Raw genomic sequence first — 24,765 nt, forward strand, 5'->3', positions numbered from 1 at the left:
TAATAGGGCTATCATTGAACGCGTATATAATTACACACGCCTCACGTGACGGCGGTGTTAAGGACGAGACAACAGGCACCGCGCGCGCTTGTTGCTCGATAGCAGGCTACAAAGTGGAGGAAGGAGATTTGTCGGAAAATTTATTGGTAACGTACACACCCGTACATATGTACTGGCACGGCGCGCCGGACCGTGTTGCGGTGGCGGCTGCTGCGGGATGTAGAGCGAGAAGCATTGAGTCAAGCACACTGGCTCGTGTCGTGGTCCTTACGGCCTACGGTATATAGGCCTACCTTACCTCTTCAATCTTGATCTCGCGTTATTACGCGAGTATTATGTGCCGAACCCTCGGCACTGCCAAGGTCGTCGTCAACACGCTCATCGAGTCGCGCGCGTTTCGGCAAGGACGAGGCTCTTGCGATTTTGGCTTGAGCGTGACAGGCATCCTGCGGAAACGCGAAGAGAGACGACCGAGACATCGCTCGTCCGTTGCGCGAGTCGTTATTTTCCAACAATGTTTAACGCAAATTTTAGCCCCCACGTGAGCGCGCGAGCGATCCCTCGCTCGAGCCGCCGCCGCGCCGCGACGGGGTATTGGGGTTCATCGACAAGATTTATTAGAATTTATCGGGATATTCCCGTAACGTTACGCAATCGGCGCGACAGGAATTCGATCCGCTGCATTTTAATGAACCATTTGTCGGCAATAGAGTGATTTAAATGGATTGACTGTCTGTAACGCAATTATTCAAGCGATCGCTCGAAGAGAGGAGACCCCTCGTAATTTGACGTTCAAAGCGATCCCCAGACATGTGAGAATTCCGATCGCGCGCGATCCGACATCTTTAAATTATTCATTCCTCCCTGATAGCCTACCGACGCCGGCCATCGGTGTGTAAGTTGCCGGCGTGATGGAATAAGTGGAAACGCCGGTCCGTTGCTTTCTTTCCCGACGAAACTTTCGCATTACCTTCTAATGACCGTTGCCGTAACCCATTTCCCGGACTCGCTGCGGGAACTCTAGATATCTAATCCCGTACGTTAGCGTCTTAGAGTTTCCAACTCTCGCATATATGCCGTTACACTCGAGTAAGGATTCCGTGTTATATAATCTTTGTTGTAGCTAAAACTCTTGATAACGTTTGCGCGAAGGGAGAAAATTAACGGCGCACAGTGGCCGCTCCGTTTACAACTCGCTCAGCTTGAGACGATGAGAGGACGCGATTTGGAAATTTTGCATACTCGGGAATTTGTAAGCGCCACGCGTGTCTGACGCGCCTCGATCTCTCTCCACCTCAAGCTCATCTCTATTCAAGTTTTACAATTTTCCTCAACTCATTACTTTGCCGTGACACGTAGAAGCGGGTAACCCTCCTCAACAACGCAAACAGAAGATTTTCAGACTAGAAAATTAACGTTAAACGGCATATCTAAGGTCTGACTTTGCTCGAGTCAAAATTCTGTCTTTATCTTCGATATCTAAACTGTCTAAAGCAACAATAGACTCTGTCCGAAGGATCGATTAATCTACATAGAAACTCTAAATCTAAACGGCAGAGAACGTTTACAATTCGCCAAAGCTATCGACGAAGCTGTATCGAAGTATTGAATTAGCGCGAAATAAAACATCGAGGTCGAAAACGAGATTAAAATTTCGACTCGTGGGCATGCATGCATGTAAAAATAACGCGCTATGAATGCTGTCAGCTCGAGATGCACGAGGCGAAAGAAACGATGAATTATTCGGCTGACGCTTCGTCGCACGAGCGGCCGAGCCACTGCGCGATTCGGTTATATCTTGGTAAATTCCAAACTCGCTAATCCCTCTACCCGATATCTGACGTGTACCATACGATTACTTGGCGAAGCAGGAACTTCCATCTGACCATTAAAAATTTATCCATGGCTTAACCTCGTCTTCTGAAATCCTTGAGAATACATCGGGGCTAAGAGTCCGTGGTATGTAGTAACTTGAAAATGCTCGGAAGCCAGATGGAGGAGAGGAGAGCTCAGCGCGGTTAGAAGATCTCGAGCCTTAGTTCGGGAGAGCAGTCAGCTTTTAGTTCTCGCTACCGACGCCATTAATACTAAGAACGCGCTTTGCTCTACGAGATCTTTGACTTTATTTTATTCATCCCGCTCCCGCGTGACATTTCTCCGACCGGCCGCAATCCGCGGTACGTAATGACACGCGACGGACGACTCGTAAATATTTGGCGGGTTTTACAGATAACGTTCCTCTCGCGCGACTATAAGCTCGAGACGCGCCGTATTACGCTCGTCGATACACACGCTGCGTGAATTTTCGCAATTGCGAAAAAGGGCAGTGCAACAACGGGCACGCGCGTACGCCCGCCGCCGCACGGCGGTATCGATATCTGTGCAGCGAATAACGTATAAACAATATTTGATTAACGCGAACAGAACGGCCCGATAAACAGGTAGGCGTGCACTCGCGTAATAATCCCGGTAACTGCTATTGTATTTATTTCGCCGTGCTAAATTACCAATTTATTTAATCTCCCGGAGGAGAGGCCATCGTATATGTTATACATACATATATGCATATATATATATATATATATATACGTATGTACACACACACACACACACACACACACACACACACACGTCGCTTAACGATTTACAGGATGCTGATGACGACATGTAAGGCTCAAACTAGACAAAAAATTCCTCTACTGTTTTGCAGTCTTGAAAGATGTTGAGTCATTGATTAAAGACGTGTGAATCAATTCGCGTTAAATGAGCTGTGATAGCGATGTCTGCCGTTGCGTGTAAGTCAAGTCAAAGCGAACGAAATAGTTTGCCATCATTTTACAAAAATAAAAAAAAAGAAAGATGCCTGAAATCCTGTGTTACTAATTAACGAGAGATATACAATCGTGCGCGATCTCATTCAGATATCTTCAATTAATAGCTCAAAATTTGACGTGGTTGTTCGCAGCATGGCAGAGGAATTTTTCCTTCAGTTCGACCCAATCTAATTCAGTTATTGACTCGATCGTCAGGCATCCCGCGTGTGCACGGTACGCAATATACGTATTATGTACGCGAGATTTCCACGCGTGTCGTCATTTCAGTGCGATGGCCTTGTTTTCCGGAAGCGCCGATACGAAGCGTCCTCGGTGTAATGAGCTGACGGTACGATGTCTAGGCCTGCTTCAGCACCGGGACAAACTCAGGGACAGGTCCTCACCGTTAGACATCGATATATCGATGACTGCGCGGACGTAGATTAAGAGCCACCATCTATATCGACGCGCGGAGCCCTCTCTCGTAACGTGACACATCGGATGCCATTAATAAAGAGACGTACTTTCCTCCGTGTCCGTCGGAAAGCCATAATGGGTATTTTGATCCGAGCTAAGAAGGCGCACGGTAAAGAGGAGATCTCTTTAGGTTACGTCCTAAGGGGACGACGTATACAGGGTGTCTGAGGAAACTCGTACGTCCGCTCGTGTGCCTGCAGATAGATCTCGTCGAATTAAACGAGAGAAAGTCCTTTACCGTATATTCTGTAAATAATCGCGATGATTATTGAGATATTTGTTGAAGGAGTGAGTGCGAGGCGGTGGTACAATATTATAATGCATAATTGGCGACCAAGTAATCCAGTCGTGAAAATAAACTAATAAATTAATAATGTACGTATCGAGTCAAGTGCACGAAGATGAGTATTTGAAATTTTAATTGTGTTATATTTCTACAGTTTACGGCAAAATTCTGATTTATATTTTCTCAAAAATGAACCGAAATATCATGACGGTGACATGACACTTTAGATTCCTGAAGAAATTAAAAGTACAGATCTGACTGACACACGTCCAACATTAATATTTCAGCATTTCTTACGTCTTTTAATTTTACCCGAATTTTGTAATACGTGATGTATAAAATTTAGAGCAGCAATGTATGCTTAGGATAAATGTGAATATTAATTGATTTATCGTGAAAACGAGTGCGATTGCCACAAATTGGAACTTTCTCTTTATTGTCTCTTTGTCATCAAGGAATAGTTTATAGATTCAGACATCTTGAACGAGATTTTGTCTAATGAGTTTATCCTGCCACATCACGCACACTTATTTGCCAATTTTCTATAATTATATAATAATATCTCAAAATCATGGTTGTTTGCAAAATGGTGCAGAAATTTGTCCTACAGTTTTACGAGTTTTGTTTGTACGCGTTGTCGCGTGACACACCCTGTATGCATCCCCGTAAGAAAAATCCATAAAGGGGGCGGCAGAGGGGAAGAGAGAAAGAGAGAGAGAGAAAGAGAGACGAAGGGAGAGATGAGCGCGATTCGGCAAGTATCCACGTGGAACTATTAATTCGCTGCTCTGTCGATTACGATGACGCGCGCGCAGCCCGGTAATTCGCGATTACACCTCGACGAGGTCGCCGATATCTCGGCCGACGGAGGTTTATCGACGACGACACGGATGCGGCGCTATCGCGGAAACGATTAGAATTTTAATACCCATTATGCAGCGAGCTGTGCAAACGCGACGGTAGCGCGCGAATGAAATCCTTGACCGTTCTTCCATCAAAGCTCCCTCCACGCTTATTAATTATGACGAACTTCGCCAGCCGACGGCCGAGAGATGGATATTAAACGACGAATTAATAAACGACGAGATTCCGCGGTAGTGCTCGCTCTCTCCGCCGCGGTAGCCTCTCTCGCCGTCGGTCGCGACCGATTTCAAGAATCCGCGGTGGCAGAGAACGCTGCTGCGGATTGCATCGCGTCCGCTGGAGGATGCATAATATCGATTCGCCGTATGAAGCGCGTGTCCTATGAACGAAGGAAGGAAGGAGAGAGAGAGAGAGAGAGAGAGAGAGAGAGAGAGAGAGAGAGAGAACGCGCACACAGGAAGCACAGGAACAGAACGGGACAAGCGGGAGGAGCTGTGGGCGGGTAAAGGCGAGTCGTTACATTGTCGGTACATCGTCTCTTTCGATATATTTTCGAGTGCGGTTACGTGACACTGCACCGTGCCCACCGAGTCGAGTGGTAAATCGGCTCGAGGAGGGTTCGGGCTCGCGGACACGGGGCGTAGGAAATGGGAGAATAGGGATGAAAATGGTAGAGGACGAGGGGACATGGGGATGTCGGGCGAGGAGAGACTGGCCTCTGCTCCTCGGGCCGCGCGGTAATCGACGGCAAGTGAATTGGAACAAATGCAGACAGACGTGAGGTGGGCCGCTGGACTTGCTTGATACCGCAGCGGCAAGAAATATAGTATAAACCGTAGTGTGTCGCGGTATTAATCGAGTCCGTCGGTCGGACTTGGTCCGTTCGTACCGCCGGCGCCGCCTTCCGTTCCCTACTTTGCTCGGCCTCGAGATGAATCGATGATACGTTCGTGGGAATCGAGGAGCGGCTGCCGAGATGACGAGAGAAAAGGCGAGTGCGAGCGGAGGGACGCGTATGTGTGACGAGAAAGAGAGAGAGAGAGAGAGAGAGAGAGAGAGAGAGAGAGAGAGAGAGAGAGAGGCGCAGAGAGAGAGAGAGAGAGAGAGAGAGGAGAGAGAGAGAGAGAGAGAGAGAGAGAGAGAGACGGCCGCGCAGCGCAGCGCACCCCTGCCCCAATTCGCCTCACCTCGGTTATTCTTCAGGATATATCCCCGATATTGTTTGTTATATCGTCGTTGGAGGCTCGCGCGGGATGTGTTTACGTTCGCCACGGTGCACGACAATATTGGCGCAGCAACCAAATGTACAAGGCAGGGCTAACGATGTTTCGGCTGTATAATGCGCGCGCCTGTGCGAGTTATTGTTCGCGGGGGCTTCATTTACTTTTCAAAGTGTTCACCCATTATATCAGGAGGGACCTGCGCTTTCTCCCTCCCTCTCTCTCTCTCTCTCTCTCTCTCTCTCTCTCTCTCTCTCTCTCTCTCTCTCTCTCTCGCTGTCTCTCCGTCGTCTCGCGCTCGCGCGCACGCGGCAATCTTGATTTTGGTCTTCGAACGTAATATCCGGCAGTGCTTGTAGACGACGCGAGGAAGTAAAACTAATTTCGTAAATCCTTTAATCTACGCGTTTGGTGGAAAGCCGAGGCGAGATTAAGGGGAAGCGGACTGAATGGGCGGGCTTCAGGGTGTTTGATGGAATATGATGAACGAGGTACGTAAAACTTGGTTATTGGTATACCGGATCAAATAGAGGAAAAAAAAAAGGGGGGCAACTTTAGTCGGACGCGCCGCAATTAAAGTAGTTGCGAAAGTCACGCCACGCAGCCAGACTGATAACGAGACTCGCCGATAACGCCGGCCGCTCCGCGATCGTAAAGCCGGGACGCGGCTTTAATGTCCGATAATGCAATTATTTCAATGCGAATTCTCGCGCGCTCTTCTTTCGCGAACTTGCTTATTGTATTCACACCCCGGAGGGGGAAGGATCTCGCGATTGCAATTGGAAACTTACTGGCGTATTGCTGCGCCAGGATGGAGGCGAACACCTGGCCGGGACTGCGCGCACCCCTCGTAGCCGACGAGCTCGACACGGGCCCCACCGCGTGACGCGCGTTGTCCTCGTCGTCGCTGCTGGACTGCGCACTAGCTCCGTAGCCGCGCCGTTCTCGCCATTCCAGGGACCGCTGACGGCGCAGCCCACGGCCCCCGTTTGCATGACCGCGGCCCAAGGTGCCCTCGCTGTCCATCACTGCGGCATCTGCGACAAGTGACAACCAATGTTACTCAGCAATGTGTTGGCTTATTGGAATTACCGAAAAGCGACCGGTCGAAAGCGGCCGGTGTTGGTAATTTCTTTCGCGGATGCGTCGCCAAAGATTGAGGACGCTGCGTTTTGTACTTTCGATTGACTCGGAGTGAAACTGAGGAAGATGAATTGCCGTTTTTACCCCCTTTACGCCCGCGTTATTTATGTTTCTTTCTCGGGAGTCTGTAATTTTCTCGGGACGCTGTTGTAGAGATGGTTTAGCACGTCGGTGACACTTTGCGAATCAACTCAACGCGTGGAAACAGTCCGAGAGGAGCTAGCAACGACATCCATGCGTTACTTTAATTTGTTAGGAAGAGAGAAATCTTGACGGCGTAAACGATTAAGCTCGGTGAAATAAATTGTAGCGTCGTTTCCGGAAAGAATTACCGAGACACAAAACTCGCGGAAACGACGTCTCAAAGCGAGTGCGAAATTGGAAGAACTTGAAGTGCCGAGCCATCCCTGAAGCGTTTCTCGGTTATTGGGTTGCACTCCGCATTTTCCTGCGTGAGAGATCTCCGCGCTGCGTCCGAGTCTGAACAAAATCGCCGGGAATAAATCGCAAAAGTGATCTACCTGTCGGGGACCTGCTCGAAAATGCAAGCTGGACGCGCGCTGTATTCCGCGCGAGCTCTTAATACGTCTCCTCGCGTGCCGAAGGATCTTGAGATTTATACGAAAATACCGAATGGCGAATCAAGTGTTGCACGAAAGTCGCCGCGCGGAATAACAATGATGCCATTACGCGAGCTGCCGATAATGCGTCAACGTCGAACAACAGTAGCTCATTAGGCATTCAGAGGCGTTGCTCGGAATCATTCAGGACCGAATGAAATCGAATTCCATACTCGACATTCGCCGATATTCAATGCAGATCATTCAGGCTCGGCCGCTGACATGCTTGTTTACGTCCGGGCGTGTTAACACGCGCTGCCGCTTTTAATACACGAGGAAAATCACGGATATTTCCGATTCAACGAAGAAGCGCTGGATCTTCGCTCGTGGTCTTGAGTCGAAGCAGAAGCGTGTTTTGTTCGCATGAAAATTCCGCAGCTTACGTCCGTATAAACGGTCGTTGCTTGAGACTTCCCTCGAGTGAGATACTCGGCTCGGGAATTGCGAAACTATTCCGGACGGTTTCCGATTGGAACGATTATTCGTCTCTCCGGAGAAAAAAAAAAAATGCAACTGAAATCTAGGGCGTAATTGAACGATTTCGACTACGGAAGCTTTCCCGGATAGTTTTATAATACCTGCCTCCGCGCGGGTTTGAATTTAGAGTCAGACACGAGCTTTTCAGTTGAATGTCGCATGTATCATGTGCTTCAGCTGAAAAACTCAAATCTAACTCTGGATTCAAAAGCGGGTGCCTCAGGTGTGATTAATTTCAAGTGACGATTGATGTTAATACGGATTTGAGTGATTATTAACTCGAGTAAGCGCACTGGCAAAATCGCACAAGTAAGCGCTTATCTTCTTTCTTGAAATTTAAGTAAACCAAGAGGTATTCAGAGTGTAACAGTGCAGTTTGATAATTAAAATTTCCCGAGTAGAAAAATTAATATGGCTTTTATAAGGGCTTGATTATTTTTCTCCAACATTAATCAGGCCCTAGTAGAGATAGAAAGACAAAGGCCCTATAAGATGTATAACAAATGGTTTAACAAGTCCTTATAGGACAATATTATATATGTAAGTTTATACATGTAAGAACCTTATAAGGAAATATTTTTATTATTGTTTAAATTGAGTAAAAATTTTCGTTCTTTCCATTCGAAGAAATTTAGACTGTAATTTCTTTATTTCTTTATAGTTTTGTTAGTATACAACAAAATTTTTTTATTTTACATATATAGCATACTTTATAATAAAATATAGCATTCTTTACACATAAAAATCCTGTTACTGTTTTTATTAAAGTTTATTGCATTTCAAAATGAAGGCAATTCTAAAAAAATCCTTGGAAGAGATTAATAAATATGCCAACTGATAAAACTAATAAAATTTGTTTTTAATTGCGGTATAATTAAAAAATCTTTAAAAGAACCAGATAGGGCGTACCTACTAAAACAATACTAAACTTTGACAGTTTTATTACACGTTTCAGATCTTATTAATTTCTATAACATAACTTGATTTTGTATATTTATAGGGAGAGACAGGGAAAGATAGGAAAAGACAGGGAGAGACAGGGAGAGAGAAGGAAAGAGAGGGAGAGACAGGGAGAGCTAGGAAGAGACAGAGAGAGAGAGAGAGAGAGAGAGAGAGAGAGAGAGAGAGAGAGAGAGAGAGAGAGAGAGAGAGAGAGAGAGAGAGAGAGAGCGAGAGAGAGCGAGAGAGAGAGAGAGACAGGAAGAAACAGGGAGAGACAGGGAGAAACAGAGAGAGAGAGAGGGAGGGTGAGAGTTAAAGAGAAAGAAAGAGTGAGGGAAAAGGAAAGAGTGAAAGAAAGAGATAGTGTGATAGTAGTGAGGTAGTGGGAGAGAGGGAGGGGGGAGAGGGAAGGAGGAGTGAGGAGCCATCCTACACCTATACCGAGGCTTCTTTTCTTTTTTACACTGTTTAAAGTCAGCTGCTCGACCCTATGCGCCTATTTAAGGGTTAAATGGACCCGAGTCGACCTGTGTTCACCCGCCGTCTTTGGTAGCGCCTCGCGCCTTCGCGTTTCCGAACTCGATGTTGCGCAATATCGAGCGTAATATTTATCGACCGACTTTATTGTCGGTTAAGCGATGCTCAAGCAGATCCTGAGCTCTCGCGGCACTTCCTTTGGCCGAACAGACACGTCCGCGGATCGATAAGACGCTGAATGTGTACAGCGGCGGATAATTGAGCGGTGGATGCCTCTCGAAATTCCCACGGAGACGTCCTCGCCCGTTGCTCTCCCTTGATTGCAGGGACCGTTGATTGATGCTCCGAGGGAGAGGCGAACAGTGATGTCTTAAGATCACTCACTGCTCCCTGGACTATGAAATTTCAGTTTGGCAAGCGGTATCGCGCGGATGGAATGACCGTGTTACGTTTCCGCTCATGCCTCCGCCGCCGAAGAACGGAATTAATGCCGGTCCATGATTGTCATCGTCGGGGCGCGCGAGGATAAGCCCCGGCGGTCGTATTTGCACGATTAATAATACTTAGCAGCAGCAGCGCGCGCCCTCCGGATACGTGATATAAATACGCGAAGCTAACAGAAAACAATCGCACGAAAACGATCTCGTTTCAATAAAAGAAAATATATACGGCCGTTTACCGACGGCAGCGTCCCCGATAGAAATTGGTCAGGGAATTTGCTCGGCAAATATTATATGAAAATTGAATGAGACGGGAGTAAATTAAATTTTGTGTCCGCGCGGCAAACAATACGCGCTAGATTGAGTTTGTAAAGGTACAATTACGATTGTACCTTTACGTAATACATACGTCGCGAATTTATAATTCGCGCTCGATAAACATCGGCCCGATCACGTTTTCATAAAAACGGCCCGACGACCGTCCGGCCGAATGCCGTAGATGGAAAAAAGGATCTGTTGCGGAGGCACGAGCGCCGCGTTGTCCCGCTGTAATTCGAAAGGGGGCCAGGTGGGGCGAGGGAACGGGAGGAAGGGGCCGCTAAACGCGCGACGGCTCGCGGCCGCGAACGTCGGTCGACGCGAAGAGCCGATTGAAATTCGCGAATCTGGAATTTATGGAGAAACGTTCCGCGGCGCGTCGGTCGCGTACGTCGCGTTAATAAATCTTGGTGCGTGGCGGAGTCGGGGGCGGGGAATAAGCCGTCCTCTGGAAACGTGCCCTTATGCATTGCCAGGCACCTCTCACAGCCACTTTTCTCACTTGGCTCAATAGCGACTAACAGGTCGCATCCTCTACACACAAGGGCACTCTACGATGTTTTGTTTCGTCGGCCCTTCACATCCTCCTTCGTTCGTGTAAGTGCGTCGAGAATGTGGGCGACTTGTCAAACCGTAAGTGAATCGGAAACCTTCCGCGATGCGTCGGGTTAACGAAGAACACGACGCAAACACAGCCGAGTGGCTCTCCTCGGTCCGAGGCGAGAGGAGATTCTCAAGGATACTCCCCCCCCCCCCGCCCTCCGTGATTTCGTATTATTGATCGACATTTCTTGTAATCACGATTCTTAACTGAACGAGCACCGAGCCGATTACGATGACGCGTCAAGTGACACTTTGTATCGCTCTGTGACAGCTCGATGATTGTTAACAATCCCGGCGCGTCTCCGATCAAACATTGTCGCACGCGGAGCGCTCTTTGGGGCTCCGACGAACATGCAGGAGCGGATAGATTAAAAGTTTGGTAATTATATAGGAAAGATTGTACGCATTTGGGATTGGGGTTTTCATTTTGATTGACGTGTATAAAAACGGTGGAGTGAAGAATTTTTATTTTATAGCTACACGAAAGTTTTATGGTGTAATATATTGAGAACAAGCTGTTCTGTTATTCCAACTACATCGTGAACTATTCCTCTTCGTTTATACTTTTTATTTGCGCGCTTCACTCTCTGCTTGTCGGAAATATTGCAATCTTTCGTCTCGCTATAAATTGACGGGTCCATCACGTGTTAAAATAACGTCTTGAAGGGGATCAGCAATAACCCGTACGCGAGGCTTGAGCTCTGAAGCGGTTTGTCATTAAAATGGTCCTCTGTAAATTTCGCTACACGTCTATCAATAGCGTGTGAAGTGGTGCTTCGCATCGTTTGCGTCAATTCGATGATTATTAACACTCAGTACGTTCGATCAAATTTCATCACACATACACGCACATACGCACACAGTGCGCGCTTGAGGGCTCTGACAGAGGCCGACGTACAAAAACAGTGAGATCCAGAGATTTTCCATTCTCTCGCGTGCCTTGAGTCGACAAAAAAGTTTCGACAAAAATCTAACCAATCAAATCACGGAACGGCTTTCGGGCGTTCTAAGAACTGCCTTTAACGTAAAAGTTTACGCTTCGGCCTTTCCGTTCGAAAAACGAACTTTGGCTCATATCGTCTAAGCGCGAGCGGCGCAACGCGAGGCAACTCGATTCATTCAAAATTTACACGCGTCATAGTACGGGAAAATTCAAGATACGTGACCGCTTGTGCCGCGGTGGCGGCAGGAAAAATTCTGCGGGAGAGAAAGCGGCGATGCAACATTGTATACGCCTCAAGCCCAAGCGCGCGGCGCCCACTCAACGGCGGTTGAGGCAACGACATTCGTCGTTTTAATAGAGAATTTCTCCGAGGGCTCGCGGGGACATAAAGTAAACCGTTCCGACATGGGTCTCTCTCTCTCGGCTCTCTCTCTCTCTCTCTCTCTCTCTCGTTGCTATAGCTTGTAATATGCGTCTGATAATATAACGGGCCCGCACGATGTAAAGCGCTTTGCGAAGAGGGCTGTTAAGGACTCGCCACTGTTATTATCGCGTCCGTCTCTGCCGCCAACGCGTGACAGCTCAGAAATGCGTAACGCGTTCGTAACGTGTTTGTCAGATTTCGTAATGCCCGCGGCGTGTCGCGTTATATTCACCGCTCCGTAAATATAAATCAGACCGAGCGCGAGTGCTATGTGTAACCTCTTAGAAAGGGGTTAAAAATCCTCAGCCGTAGATATACGCACGCGTACACGCATACACACACACACACACACACACACATACACATACATGCACATGCGTATAACCAGCGCGGAAAGTAGCCTCATAATACCTAGCCACACTCGGTAGGATATAGTGGCGCTCCGACTTTCAGACCACGAATTCAGTCTTAGAGAAGGCATACTATAAAAGGCTTTAAGAGTTTCCCCGCGTTCGTGCGAATTGAGCGGGATTTGCATACCACGTCGCGGCGGGAATTTCACGAGAAATGTGGACCGGGTTTTTAAACGGCATCTAATGAAGGTAACGGTAGAGACGACATTGTTCAAGTCTGCGCGCGCGCGCTTGCAAAAGAGAGGCGCCGCCATCCACCTCCGAGGAGAGGAGGATGTAAGAAGGGCATCTGAATGCATGAAACATAGACGGGAGGTCTGTGTAACCAGATATGATTCGCGAAAGACTTTTGCATATTCATCGATCCTCGCACGAGAGAGAGACCCCTCCGCTCGTCAAGGCACCACCGGGGCCGGCGGGGCGCAGTTTGAGTCTTAAATATTGGCTCCACTCACAGCCGCGCGCACACTCCCCGCTGTGGACGGCGCCTCATCTCCCGGGGCCGGCTCGATATCATCTCGTGTCTCGGATAATTACACGGCCCCGGTCTTAACAACGTTTTCCGAACGAGCCCGGTGCGTCGCCGACCTCGCCTCTCGATAGAAATTTGAATACGCGTTAATTACGCGCGGCGTAGCTGTTTATAATTTAGACACTGCACATCGCGCGTGTACGGGGCGGGGGGAGGGGGAGGGGGGCGGTGAATTTACTTTGTGCCCGCGGCGCTTTGCCGCGCTAATTCGGGACGCGCGGAATTGTATCGCGAGCACGGCGCGCCGAATACAAGATATTACCCGCTGCATATTTAACGCGACAGACGCTCCACCCCTTCCCCCCCCCTCATCCTACCCTCCGGCCCCGAGAAAGACTCACAATTACTCATCTTTGATCCTCTATTTAAACACTCTTGTCTCGTGAGCTGCGAATAAGAGAGAGAGAGAGAGAGAGAGAGAGAGAGAGAGAGAGAGAGAGAGAGAGAGAGAGAGAGAAAGGGAGAATGTGTGTGTGTAAGAGAGGAGGAGGAGGAGCAGAAGGAGAGAATCCTTTCGAGTTCCGGGAGCGCGTTCTTTCACCGTACGCCTCTCGGCAAAAATCGGTAACGGCCATCGACGTTTGCGAGAAACTCGAATGGGACTCGAATAACGAATACAAGCGAGATCGCTGATCGTCCGTCGCGCGCGCTGAAGAAAATTGTTCGGCAGCGGCAGCGGCGACGGCGGCGGCGGCGGCGGCGGCGGCGGCGGCGGCGGCGGTGGCGGCAGCGGTCCCCGCGACATTTTGCGGTGCAGAATGTCAATTAAACGGCGTGGCCGATTAACCATAACCGAAACCTCGACAAAGGCTGGAGCGTGCACGGTTTCGCACTCCGGCGGGTTCATCACGCGATAATTTATATGGTAATTCCAGGGACGTAATAAGTCCCCCTCGGCAAACTCCGGCTGCCACTACACACGATCCTCCGGTGCGGCCGCGCGGCGCGGCGTCCTGCGTTGACCCCGGCGTGGCGTTCCATCGGGAGGATGGCCTGCCATGTACACATCATTACTAAAAGCGGTCATCGATTCATCGGAGTTTGACCACCGGCCGTGCCCACCAGCCGATTCGCCGCGGTAACGTTGCGCGCGTCGGTGCATAGACGAGCGGACGTGTATGTGCACATGCACATATACGTACGCGCGCGCATATGTATATATGTGCGTGTGTGTGTGTGTGTGTGTATATATATATATGCACGTGATCTACGTATACACGCGTCCATTGTCAAATTTTCCCACCCGTGATCGACCGTGCGGGATTTAATTAACACCATCTCGTTAACTTTTGTCGCGACCTACCGTGCCCGCGTCCGGCGTTATCTCCCGCAAAGATGAGCTTGGCCGCTCAAGCGGATCGCTCGTATTGGCGAATTAACGACGCGCCTTCTTCCTCCCACGGTGCTCGGTTTGTCAATACGACGATGTCGACGTGCCTCAAGTACGTGTGAAGAATCACGATCATTTAAAGCACCGCAAGTGCTTTTTGTCCCTGCACTCGCTGTCGGTTTTTCTCATTAAACGCCGCCGTTTTGTGTCATTTATCTTTCAAAGACATCTCTCCCCCCCCTCTCTCTCTCTCTCTCTCTCTCTCTTTCTTTCGTGAGGCGAGGACGCAGCTCGAAATTGGCTCGGCGGTAGGAATTTCCAAACAAAATTATTGCGTTTCAACCGAATAAATCTTTTTATTTGTCTCTCTTTCTCTCTCTCTCTCTCTCTCTCTCTCTCTCTCTCCCCCTCTTTTGGCACATGTGTTAGTTTTACGCGCGCACAAATTGCAGCTTACATCTTGTTTTAATTTATAACAATTTGTCAAACCGAGCGAAATTATTTATGGATGACTTGACTGATAGAAGATGTTTTAAACATATTTCAAAGTCTGTCGCGCGATTGATGTTGATTCATGGAGACGAGATAGAAGTTATTAAAAGCGGTGATAATCGATGAGGATGGATGGCATTATAACATTACAGCGAAGCGGTTTACTCATAAATTTTGTTTACCCCGGCAAAATCGAAAAACCGCGAGGCATCGCCAGGGCGTGAATATATTGACACGAATGTGGCTCCGCCGTCAGAGCACTATTTATTTTCCCGGAAATTTTTATCGCGCTGAACGCGTTAGTATCGAATACCCGTCACGCTGTGTAGCCGCGTTCTTTTTGCCAGACAAATTATAGATGTATCACCTTCCAGCCAAATTCTCAGGGCGTATTTTTTTCCCGCCGTTCGTCGTCGCGCGGAAAGGAAACAATGCGCAGCGTCGCAATTTTATTTATATCGCATTCCCCGATATGGATCTCTATATTTCGAAGGAATCTCCATTAGATCCCCGCGTAACGGTCGTCAGCGTGTCAGCGTTTAAATCTTCAAGCGATAAACGGAGATGGATTCATTAGGAATTTAATTCTCCGTGTCGCGAAGGGGAAGAATTTCCGCGTCGGAGAATCGATGACATATTCGTCGTCGCGAATAACAGCGCGCGAAGCGGAAAGCGGCGCCGTGAAAGGCGTAGAAGGTGATGCGCCCCGGGAATAAGAGGAAGGGTAACGATTTCCGTTTAATTTACTTCGAAAGAGAGCTCCCCACGTGTCATAGACCGAATGCTATCGAAAGTTCAAAGTAGCAGTCGATAGAAAGCAAACCGGGTCCATCGTCGTTCCGTTTATAGACGTCTCGTTCGAGATCAGAGGAGGAAGGCATCGGGTCCTAACGACCGTTCCGTTCGATTGCAGTGATTACAAAGTCGATTGTTAGCGACTCTTTGAAGCTCAATTATTCTTGGTAATGACTCTTCTATTTAATCACAGATATACGCACGTAGAGCTCTGCACGACTCTCTCTCTCTCTCTCTCTCTCTCGCTTTCTCTCTCTCTCTCTCTCTCTCTCTCGCTTTCTTTCTCTCTCTCCTCTCTCTCTCTCCTCTCTCTCTCTCTTTCTTCCCTCTCCTTCTCTCTGTACACTGCGATCTCGAAAGCGCACCTCGGAAGTGGAATGCGGAAATATCAGGCGCATTGGTGCGAATACTACTCGTATCTCGAGCGGGGGGAGATCTTGTTCCCGGAGGAAAGGGCACTGTTCGTTTCGTTGCCCGAAAAAAGTAGTTTTATTATGAAATGATCAAATATAACATACACACACACACTCTCACTCTCTCTCTCTCTCTCTCTCTCTCTCTCTCTCTCTCTCTCACTCTCTGTACATTCATACATCTATCTTCCTTTTTACTTTCTTCTGTAGGATACATCCAGGATAGATGGACATTTTTAATTGGAAATAACACATTTGTATTATTGCAATAAATGATCAACAATATATTAACGCACTTAGTAGAGGATAATGTTTAACGTGCAGAATAATTTTTGAAGAAAAAAAATGTATGGAGCACCAATAATAACGAAATATTAAAAATATTCTGTGAGGAATAGATGGTCAAGTGTCCGGGTTATAGATGGTCATATGCGAAGGGATAGTTGGGCATGTCTATAATAATGTAGAAATTTATTTATCTTTATTAATTTTTTTAGTATTTTACATCCTTTTATTAATTATTAACCTTTTTATTAATCCTTTTATTAATTATTAATAAAATGAAACATTTCCACAAATTTCTTGGTTTTTTCTAGAAACCAAGGACAACATTGGAGAGGAAGTTGAAAAGTGGTAACACAGTAAAAAGTCCTATGGGAAAACATTGTATATTAAAAAAAGAAAAGAGAAAGAAATCTATTCAACATCTTTGAAGGAAACAAGAAGCTATTTAAAATGTACTGAAGTTTTTAATGTTAAGTATCCAGGGAAAAATGATGATCGAATAGATATCGCGTCGACGACTTTTATACGTCTAAAACATCTAGAAAACGTCGATCCGATGTTCATTGCTTGCTATTTCTCGCTGAGTAGGCTGCCCATCTGACCCTAATAAAAATGAACAATCTATCCCGTTTGGAGAGTTCGCGTAAAGATGCGTATACCGCGTGAAACGTAGTCTCGGTGACGAGTTCTGAAGTTAAGTACGCAAATACGATGTTTTTTTAAGTCGTTTAAGCCCAGGTCTAATGTTTTAACTCAAAATAAACCGCATTCGCAAGGTATTTTTCCGATGTGTGAAATATATTGTATCTTGGAGGTTAATAGAAACATAAGATATTTATTTACTCACAATAACAGTGTTTTTGTCCATCAGGAAGAGACGTATCTACTTGTGGTATATTCAACTCACAACTGATCCATCAGCGCTGACGCCTAGCATATATTAACAAAATTATAACAATTATAGTAATCTATCCCCTATGCCCATCTGTCCCGGACTTATCCTGCATTGTTACAAATTTTTCTCCGTATTCGTTTTCTTTTCTGTAACGCTCTTAAGAACTTCAGTCATGGAGCATCGATATACACGCTCATCCGTTCTATCTGTCTGTCTTTTCTCTTTCGTTATCTCCCTTCTCTCTCTTCCTCCATCTTGCTCTCTGTTTGTCCGTTTGTCTCGTTTGTGCGCACACATTGGCGGACCTTCGCGTGAATCGTCGCGGTATGGTCAACCATTGTCTATATCCGTCGATAGGATGCATTAAGCTACTCGACACTCTATCGCGTCCTACACTCCCAGTTCGCTTTCTCTCTGTCTGTTTCTCTCTCTCTCTCTCTCTCTCCCTCCCTTCCTCCCTCCCTCTTTCTCGGCTCGTAATCTACGATGCAGTTTCGTCTTCATTTGCCAAATGGTCGGTAAATCCAGCCGGCACGGCGTCGTCACTGACTGCAGGAAAGACGACGGTTTAGCATCACGGCATCTAACCGTCGTGAGGGCGTTACGACGAAACTTAACTGCGATGTAAACCCACTTTGGCTCCGCTAGGATGCCACTAGGATGAACGTCGTTTCTCACTAACACGAAGTCGCACGAACCATTTAACGATTCCCCGAGTGAGATTACGCGACGCGCGCGCGCGCGCAATCGCCGACCCTGATCTGTTTTCGGAGGCTCTCGCGAATGTGGCGAAATTGTGGCGAGGCATCGAGTAATGCGCTGCGATACAATTACGATCGCACACACACACACACACACACACACACACACGCGCGCGCAGACATAGACAGCGCGGGCGCGGACTATAGCTGAGAACAGCAATTATCGGAGGAATCGAGGAGTCGTCGCTTCCTCTCTTGTTTTGTTGTTGCAGGATATAGGCCGGAGGAGAGCTTTTTCCAGCCCCGGTTTATTTTGCAGCCGACTGATTCGCGCGAAAAAATGTCGGCGAAACAGGTCAATTTCGCATCCTGGAGGGGGACTGTTTACGATTGCGAGGTAAATCCAAGCGTGCCGTCGTTCAAACGTTTCGGCACTTTCCGCACAAATCAGTCGATTATCAAGCAAACGGGCCGGAAAGTTTCCCTTGGCCCATCCTGTGTACACATTTGTGCACGCATTCGCATAATTTATGATACTCGGAATCATAGGGGCGAATCGGACGGGGTACATCCACCTCGAAGAATTGCTGCGCTCGTCGGTATTTTTATGCGCGCGTGCAAATCGCGTGCAACGGACGCGGCGTGCAAAATGCGCTTACTTAATTAAAGCGCCATTAAATCGGGCGCGTAGTGAAATAAACGTCCGAACGTGAATGACGATGCCCCAATGAGTCGAATACTTCCAGTCCCGTGAGGAATAATTAATTTTTGCGATAATTGCAACATAATGCAGTAAACGGAAATACGACAGTGGTTTCGCCGCGCAGCTCTATGTATTCGTAATCGAGCTTCATAAAGCAAGATGAATAATTCAGGCGCGCGTTGCTCAAACGTAATTGGGCGACGACGAGTCGCGCAACCAACGACACGTGTGTAACACCTCCTCCTCCTCCTCTTCTTTCTCCTCATCTTCTTCCTCCTCCCCCTCCTCCACCTCCTCCTCCCTTTACCTTTTCTTTTTCCGACACACAAAAGCCCGAATTCGATGGGAGAGCGAGAGGAAAAAGGAGGTCCTTTTCGCTATCGTCGAGGAAGAAAGCGCGAGGCTCCTCAGACTTTCAGACTGTCACTTTCCCGACCTGTAGAAAACAACATTCTTGAAACGAAAGACTGGTCGTGGAAATTGGATTGTCCTTCGAAAGCCCCTGGGGTGTCATGCGTAGAAACGCGGGATGATTCATTCAACACTACATCCACGGAATGTTTCGGAACGTTCTGCGACATCGTCGCAGAAGGAGACGGAAAAAAGCGTCAGCGATAAATAGAAACGGAATTTCGTCCCCCGCGCGCGGATTCTCGAGCGAAGAGATTTCGCCACGGTCTAATGCACTTTTGCGGCCTGAAACATTCATCGCCGTTCACGATGGATTCATATTGGAGCCGCGCATGTCTCATGCAGTTAGCGCGATAATAAGATTTAGATAATAATCGTTGAATTAACTTAACCGGACCGGGCTTATTATTACGTTAGACTGGCCAGTGATCGAATATAGAAAGAGCGGAAGTAGCAAATTGCATTTGGACAGTTTGGGACGTTCGGAAACATTCATAAAGGGTCTCGCGCGGATGTCTGCTCAAGCTCGAAATTATGTTATATTAAGCGAAATGACGCGAATGTACGTGAAATAATAATACATGTGCCAGAGAGGAGAAACGTACAGAGGATAGAAGTTGGCGAAGCGCTGAAGTATGCGATGATTCGCGCGGCGCGAGTAGTATCGCAGGTGTTTTACATGCAGTTTCCGTTGTAATGCGGGGAAAGAGAGAGGGAGAGAGAGAGAGAGAGAGAGAGAGAGAGAGAGAGAGAGAGAAGGGGGGAGATTCTGGAAGTACTCCCAATTACAAAATGCACGGGCCACTCAAATTTAAAAGCGCGGAAAAACGCGGAAAGTAAACGGAAGTTAGCGTTTGATGGTTCGTTTGTTTATATAACTTTTCTCATTATTTTGTTTAGTGGAACACACGCCGGCGAAGTTAGATTGAACATTTTAGAAGCACCCGGTACATGTACCGGGCTAGTCACGGGTACACGCGCATACTCTCTCTCTCTCTCTCTCTCTCTCTCTCTCTCTCTCACACTCACTCTCTCTCTCTCTCTCTCTCTCTCTCTCTCCCCCCTCGATGTTTATTCGTGTAATTGGCATAATCGCGAGAACAAGGAAAGTCGGGGCCTCCACCGGTCACAATAGCCGCAATAAGATTCAAGTGCTTACGCGATGCAATTGTCACACACAAGGGAATTGTGTCGTCTTCGTCGCTCCAAGTCTCGAGAAAACGTTCTCGTCACGCGCACGCGCGCGCGCCTCCTCACGACTTTCAAGTCGCTTTTAATTCCGCTACTTCGACGACGAAAAAATCCTGCAGTTTTCCGCGCTTCCTTTATTTTCGACATTGTAGCGCTCGTCGGAGCGCGCAACGAGAAATAAGAAACAAAACGGAAAGAGAGAGGGAGAGGGAGGGGAGAGAGAGAGAGAGAGAGAGAGAAGAGAGAGAGAGAGAGAGAGAGAGAGAAGAGATACGAAAACAAGAATGCGGACGGCGCCAGCGGGATAAATTCGCGGCGTAGCGCAAATGTAAAATGGCACGAACATTAAATAAAGCCCGGAATAGCGACAACGTTCTGTGCGTCCTGCAAAGCCTCTTAGATAGAAGTAAATTGTAAGTCTCTTACCCGACTGGTCAACGCCGTAAGCACTTTCGTTTGGTCGGCAAAAACAGCTTGGAGTATAAGGAGATTAGAGTCGTTATAGCGTCGGCCGAGGACAAAAGTGGAGGAAGTTTCATGCGAAAGTCGCGACCCTCGTCTAACGTTTCGCCATCTCTCGCGCGCGACGCAAGCCGTGCAAAGTGACGGAAAGCCGGCTGCCGCTACAAAAGAATCACAGTCGGGATGTACTAAAGTACAAGTTGCGTAACGGTGCAGACGACGTTGAGCCGCCGCGAGAGAAAGGAATAATTCACGCGACAAAAATGCGAGGGAAGTCTCTCTCGCAGCTCGTGTCGGCGTTAAGGCAAAGGAATCTTTGCTGCCGCGCGCGCGCGTAACGGGAGATGATGAGAAACTCGGTTTGGATTTCTTCCAAAACGCAAGAATCCTTTATCAAGTGTAATCCTAATGTCATTCTCGGCGAGACGTAGAATTCATTCCGAACAACGTTTTTATATTATCCCTCACCGAGGGCTTTCCTCTCCCTCTCTGCTCTCGCGGAAAGTGCGTCTAATCTCTCACGCTGTCGCTGAGCAAAAACACCGCTTGCGGGGCCGCGCGAAAGAGGTTGCTCGACATTTTCCTCAGCGACACAGCGTACAATTCTGATTAGAATTGCCAAATTTGTCCCGAAATTGGGAAATTACTCCCGATTGCGATTTACTAAACTTGCGCTTCTTTTCCCAGTCAATAACGTCGTCAAATATTTTGTGCCATCAAAGCTTGTCCCATCAAATCCTGTATCTACGCCAACTATTGCACACATCCAAAGATACACGAATAAATAAAATTCTAACGTAAAGTAAAGGCTAGAAAAAATATTGGGAAACTTTGTCCTTCTCAATTAATCAAGATCGAAAGAGATTTTCTACGCGAGACGTACAGTCAGTCGGTTAAAGGTTGCGACGTTTTTCTCGATGAATTGTTTTCCGCGAGTTACTACAAATAAATTCGGATAAACTTCCGTAAACCCATCGCCCACGCCTAATTGCTGTCAACTTAATATCAAGAATATTCAACTAACATTATGTATCGTTACATTATTCTCTCAAATTTATACACTGTGATTATAAGTTTATATGACAACAAATGAATATTTATTCGGCAGTGTGGCGTCTGATAAATAAATTTACGATCACAGTTGATTTATCTGCCGGAGTAGTGCAAATTATCGGCAATGTATAACGTTATTTAAGTTATCTCGGCATTGAACCTCTTTGTCGATGAAAATCCATTCACTTCAGATTGTTTGCAGTACTTTTGGCAAGATTCATGCCAATAGGGCGTGGCTTTCGGAAGTTCACCCGCCGCAAATTCTGCCGGAATTGGAATACGGAATGCGTGATGAAATTCGTCGTCGGGCAAAAGTGCCGCAGCTTTTAATCGGCCGACTGCAGGTCGCGTCGCGTCGCTCGCGTTGTACTTACAGTGATGCGTCAGACTGGTGGTCAGAATCTGCTTGCTGCCGTCCGCGTATTCGACGGAGCTGCAAGCAAGAAATGACACGGTTTCACATACTGCCGGTGCTACGATGCGTATAGTCGATAGCGTCGCGTCAGTTGACGCAAGAACGTCATATGTAGCGTCGTGTTAACGATCGCGAAACGAGCTACGGCCGTTCCTATTCCGCGCGACTTTTGCGCGACCATTCTAACGTTTCGAGAGAGCTGTGCGCGCGATAACGAGGGGGGTTTATCGTTTCGAGAGAGGGAAAGGGGAGGGGAAGCCTTTGGAACAAATAAATCTCAATTTATTCTGTGTCCAAGGATTAACGTATCCCAGGATTAACGGGGCTCGCTCGCAGAAAGCGCCGCGATAGAGGGAGAGCGGGAGGAAGGGAGGAAGGGAGGAAGGTGGAGAACGTTCGACTAGATACGTATGCTAAGCGACTCGCGTTTCATTACAGTTATCTGTCGCTTTTCCACACGACGCTATGCGGTACAATCTACATGAAGATAATTATAATATGCAAAACTTTTCGCGTTTAACGTCAGGCGACGCATAATTCTGAGCCATTGAAATACAAGATGAAGGCGAGCGGCGCGCGCATAAATGTTTTCGCGAGAGAGCACGCGTCCCCTCTGGACTAAACTAGAACTAGAACAAAACCGTTCAGCTGAAAATAACGCGCGACCAGCCGATGGCGGACGATTACCGCCAAAGTGGTCGCAATAAACTACTCTCGATGCAGAAATCCGAGTTTCGAAACTTCCCTCCCACTTTAGATCTCGATTTTCCGCGTTTGAAATGTAACGCCTGCATTGATGGCTCGGAAAATCGGACGAATCGCTTTTTTTTCATCCCTTTTTATTTTTTTTTATTTCCTTTTTTTTTTTAATACTGTTTAGCTCATAGCTTTTGTTCAAAGTGTCCGGAATCGGAGCCGCGAGTTCACTTGTTCACCTTCTCGAGGCTTCTTGTTTTAATTTCCGAATGGGACGTTGTCCGTTTCCCGCTGATTCGACGCGCTAGAACGCGCTAGAATTCCGCATCAAATCGCCGAAAAATATCGTTGGATCAAGACCAGAAGTAATCGCGGAGCGATTCGAGTTGGTGGCATAAGAATGGTGCGATGCGCGATGATGCGAAAGCAAAAAAAAAAACAAAACAGAAAACAATCGCTTAAAGTTCCTCGATATTTCGACTCTCACGACGCCGCGAGTGATACACCACTCAGCGCGCGTGCGCGCGCGCGAACGGAACAAATGTCTCGGATAACTCGTTTGTGCCGGCGGTGCATGTTTGATGCCGGAAGTGGCCCGACTCCCAGGCCCCGCCGCCATCCTCCTCCTCCTCTTTCTCCTCCTCTTCCTCCTCTTCACCTCGCAGCGGTTTCCGCAAGCTCCGTAGGGTCATTAGCCAACCATTCATTATGCAACTGCGAGGCAGTATTGCGTCAATATGGGGGCGGCAGATTGTTGGCCCAATCGATAACAATGCGCTGTGTTTACCGGGCGGATAATCAACAGACGCAGCTTCTGCTGCCTCGCCTCCGAAGACCAAGCAAGTGGGGAATTACGGTCCGTCTCGCTCCGAATGATATTGCGTTCCGGAAGTGTTACCTTTCCTCGTACCTCTCTCCGCCCGACTACCCGGCGACGTCAATTCCCGCCGCTTTCTCTCCCCCTCCGCCCTCCTCTCTCGCTTTCGCTCTCAGTCTCTATCTCACGCGAGTGTCTCCATTCGGACAGAAGCTGGCGCTACCTGTCCGCGTTAAATGCGAGACGCGTTATCGAAAAGCTGTTTGGATACGCGACGCGCAATCGTAGCGCGTCGCGTATCGATCACTCTCGCGCGGTCGAATTATGCCGATATGATTTCCCACTCGGCGATTCATAGCCGGGTCGTTTGCGGACGCCGCGGGTGTCGTCACTTTTGTAACCGCGCACGCACGCGCGCACACGGGACGGGTAACGATTTTGCGCGCGGGAGAGATTGGACGTGCTAAATGAGAAATCGGCGGAATCGTTTGCGAAAAAACGCGCGCGTGCGATTTGTGAGTCGGCGCATATAAGTATCAAGCGTCAAATTGACGGAACGGCTGAAATCGAGATCACGCGCACGGTCGCGTTAACTCGCGCGATATCGCCACGCGCGCGACGAGCTATGCATTTCGATGCGTTCGTTACGCGAGCGTCGATCGCGATTGCGGCACGGTCGAGTGAGCTCGATCGCCAAACGAGCCACACACACACACGCGCGCGCACACACACACGCGCGCGCGCGCGCGTACGGTCGCCTGTGAAACGGTCAGGTGGACGGAGGAAAAGAGGCGCCGGAAGTACGGACGTCGTGAGATGAAACGTTACAGGCGCGATATCCTCGCGCGCGCGCGCGCGCGCGGAAGGAAGGACGTCGCTTCCCTTTGATCTAAGTTGCCGGGAATGCAGGGCGAAGGGACAGCATGCGTAGCTGTTGCCCAGGAAGTTGGATGTAATTTGCTTAGTTGGATTAGATTGTGAATTTTGCGCCACGATGTTTGAGCCGTTCGTCTCGTCGCCGCTACCCTCTCCCGTTCTCTCTCTCTCTCTCTCTCTCTCTCTCTCTCTCTCTTTCTCTCTCTCTCTCTCTCTCTCTCTCTCTCTCTCTCTCTCT

The 24,765-nt window shown here is 48.1% G+C and overlaps 1 protein-coding gene across 7 annotated transcripts in view; it reads right to left on the reverse strand.

Moving 5' to 3' along the window:
- The window catches only part of Ten-a (Teneurin-a transmembrane protein), a 664,333-nt gene that overhangs the window by 420,507 nt on the left and 219,061 nt on the right, over window positions 1-24,765 (reverse strand). For 6 of the 7 annotated variants that reach the window (XM_025300069.1, XM_025300075.1, XM_025300072.1 and 3 more), the window contains 2 exons: window positions 22,098-22,156; window positions 6,452-6,697 (listed from right to left, as the gene is read on the reverse strand). In XM_025300069.1, coding sequence (XP_025155854.1) covers window positions 6,452-6,686 — 235 coding nt within the window. In that variant the 5' untranslated portion in view covers window positions 6,687-6,697; window positions 22,098-22,156. The remainder of the gene's footprint in view (window positions 1-6,451; window positions 6,698-22,097; window positions 22,157-24,765) is intronic. The other variant, XM_025300070.1, reaches the window with a different exon arrangement.

This window comes from Harpegnathos saltator, unplaced genomic scaffold, assembly GCF_003227715.2.
Source record: "Harpegnathos saltator strain DR-91 unplaced genomic scaffold, Hsal_v8.6 scaffold328, whole genome shotgun sequence".
Lineage (NCBI taxonomy): Eukaryota > Metazoa > Arthropoda > Insecta > Hymenoptera > Formicidae > Harpegnathos > Harpegnathos saltator.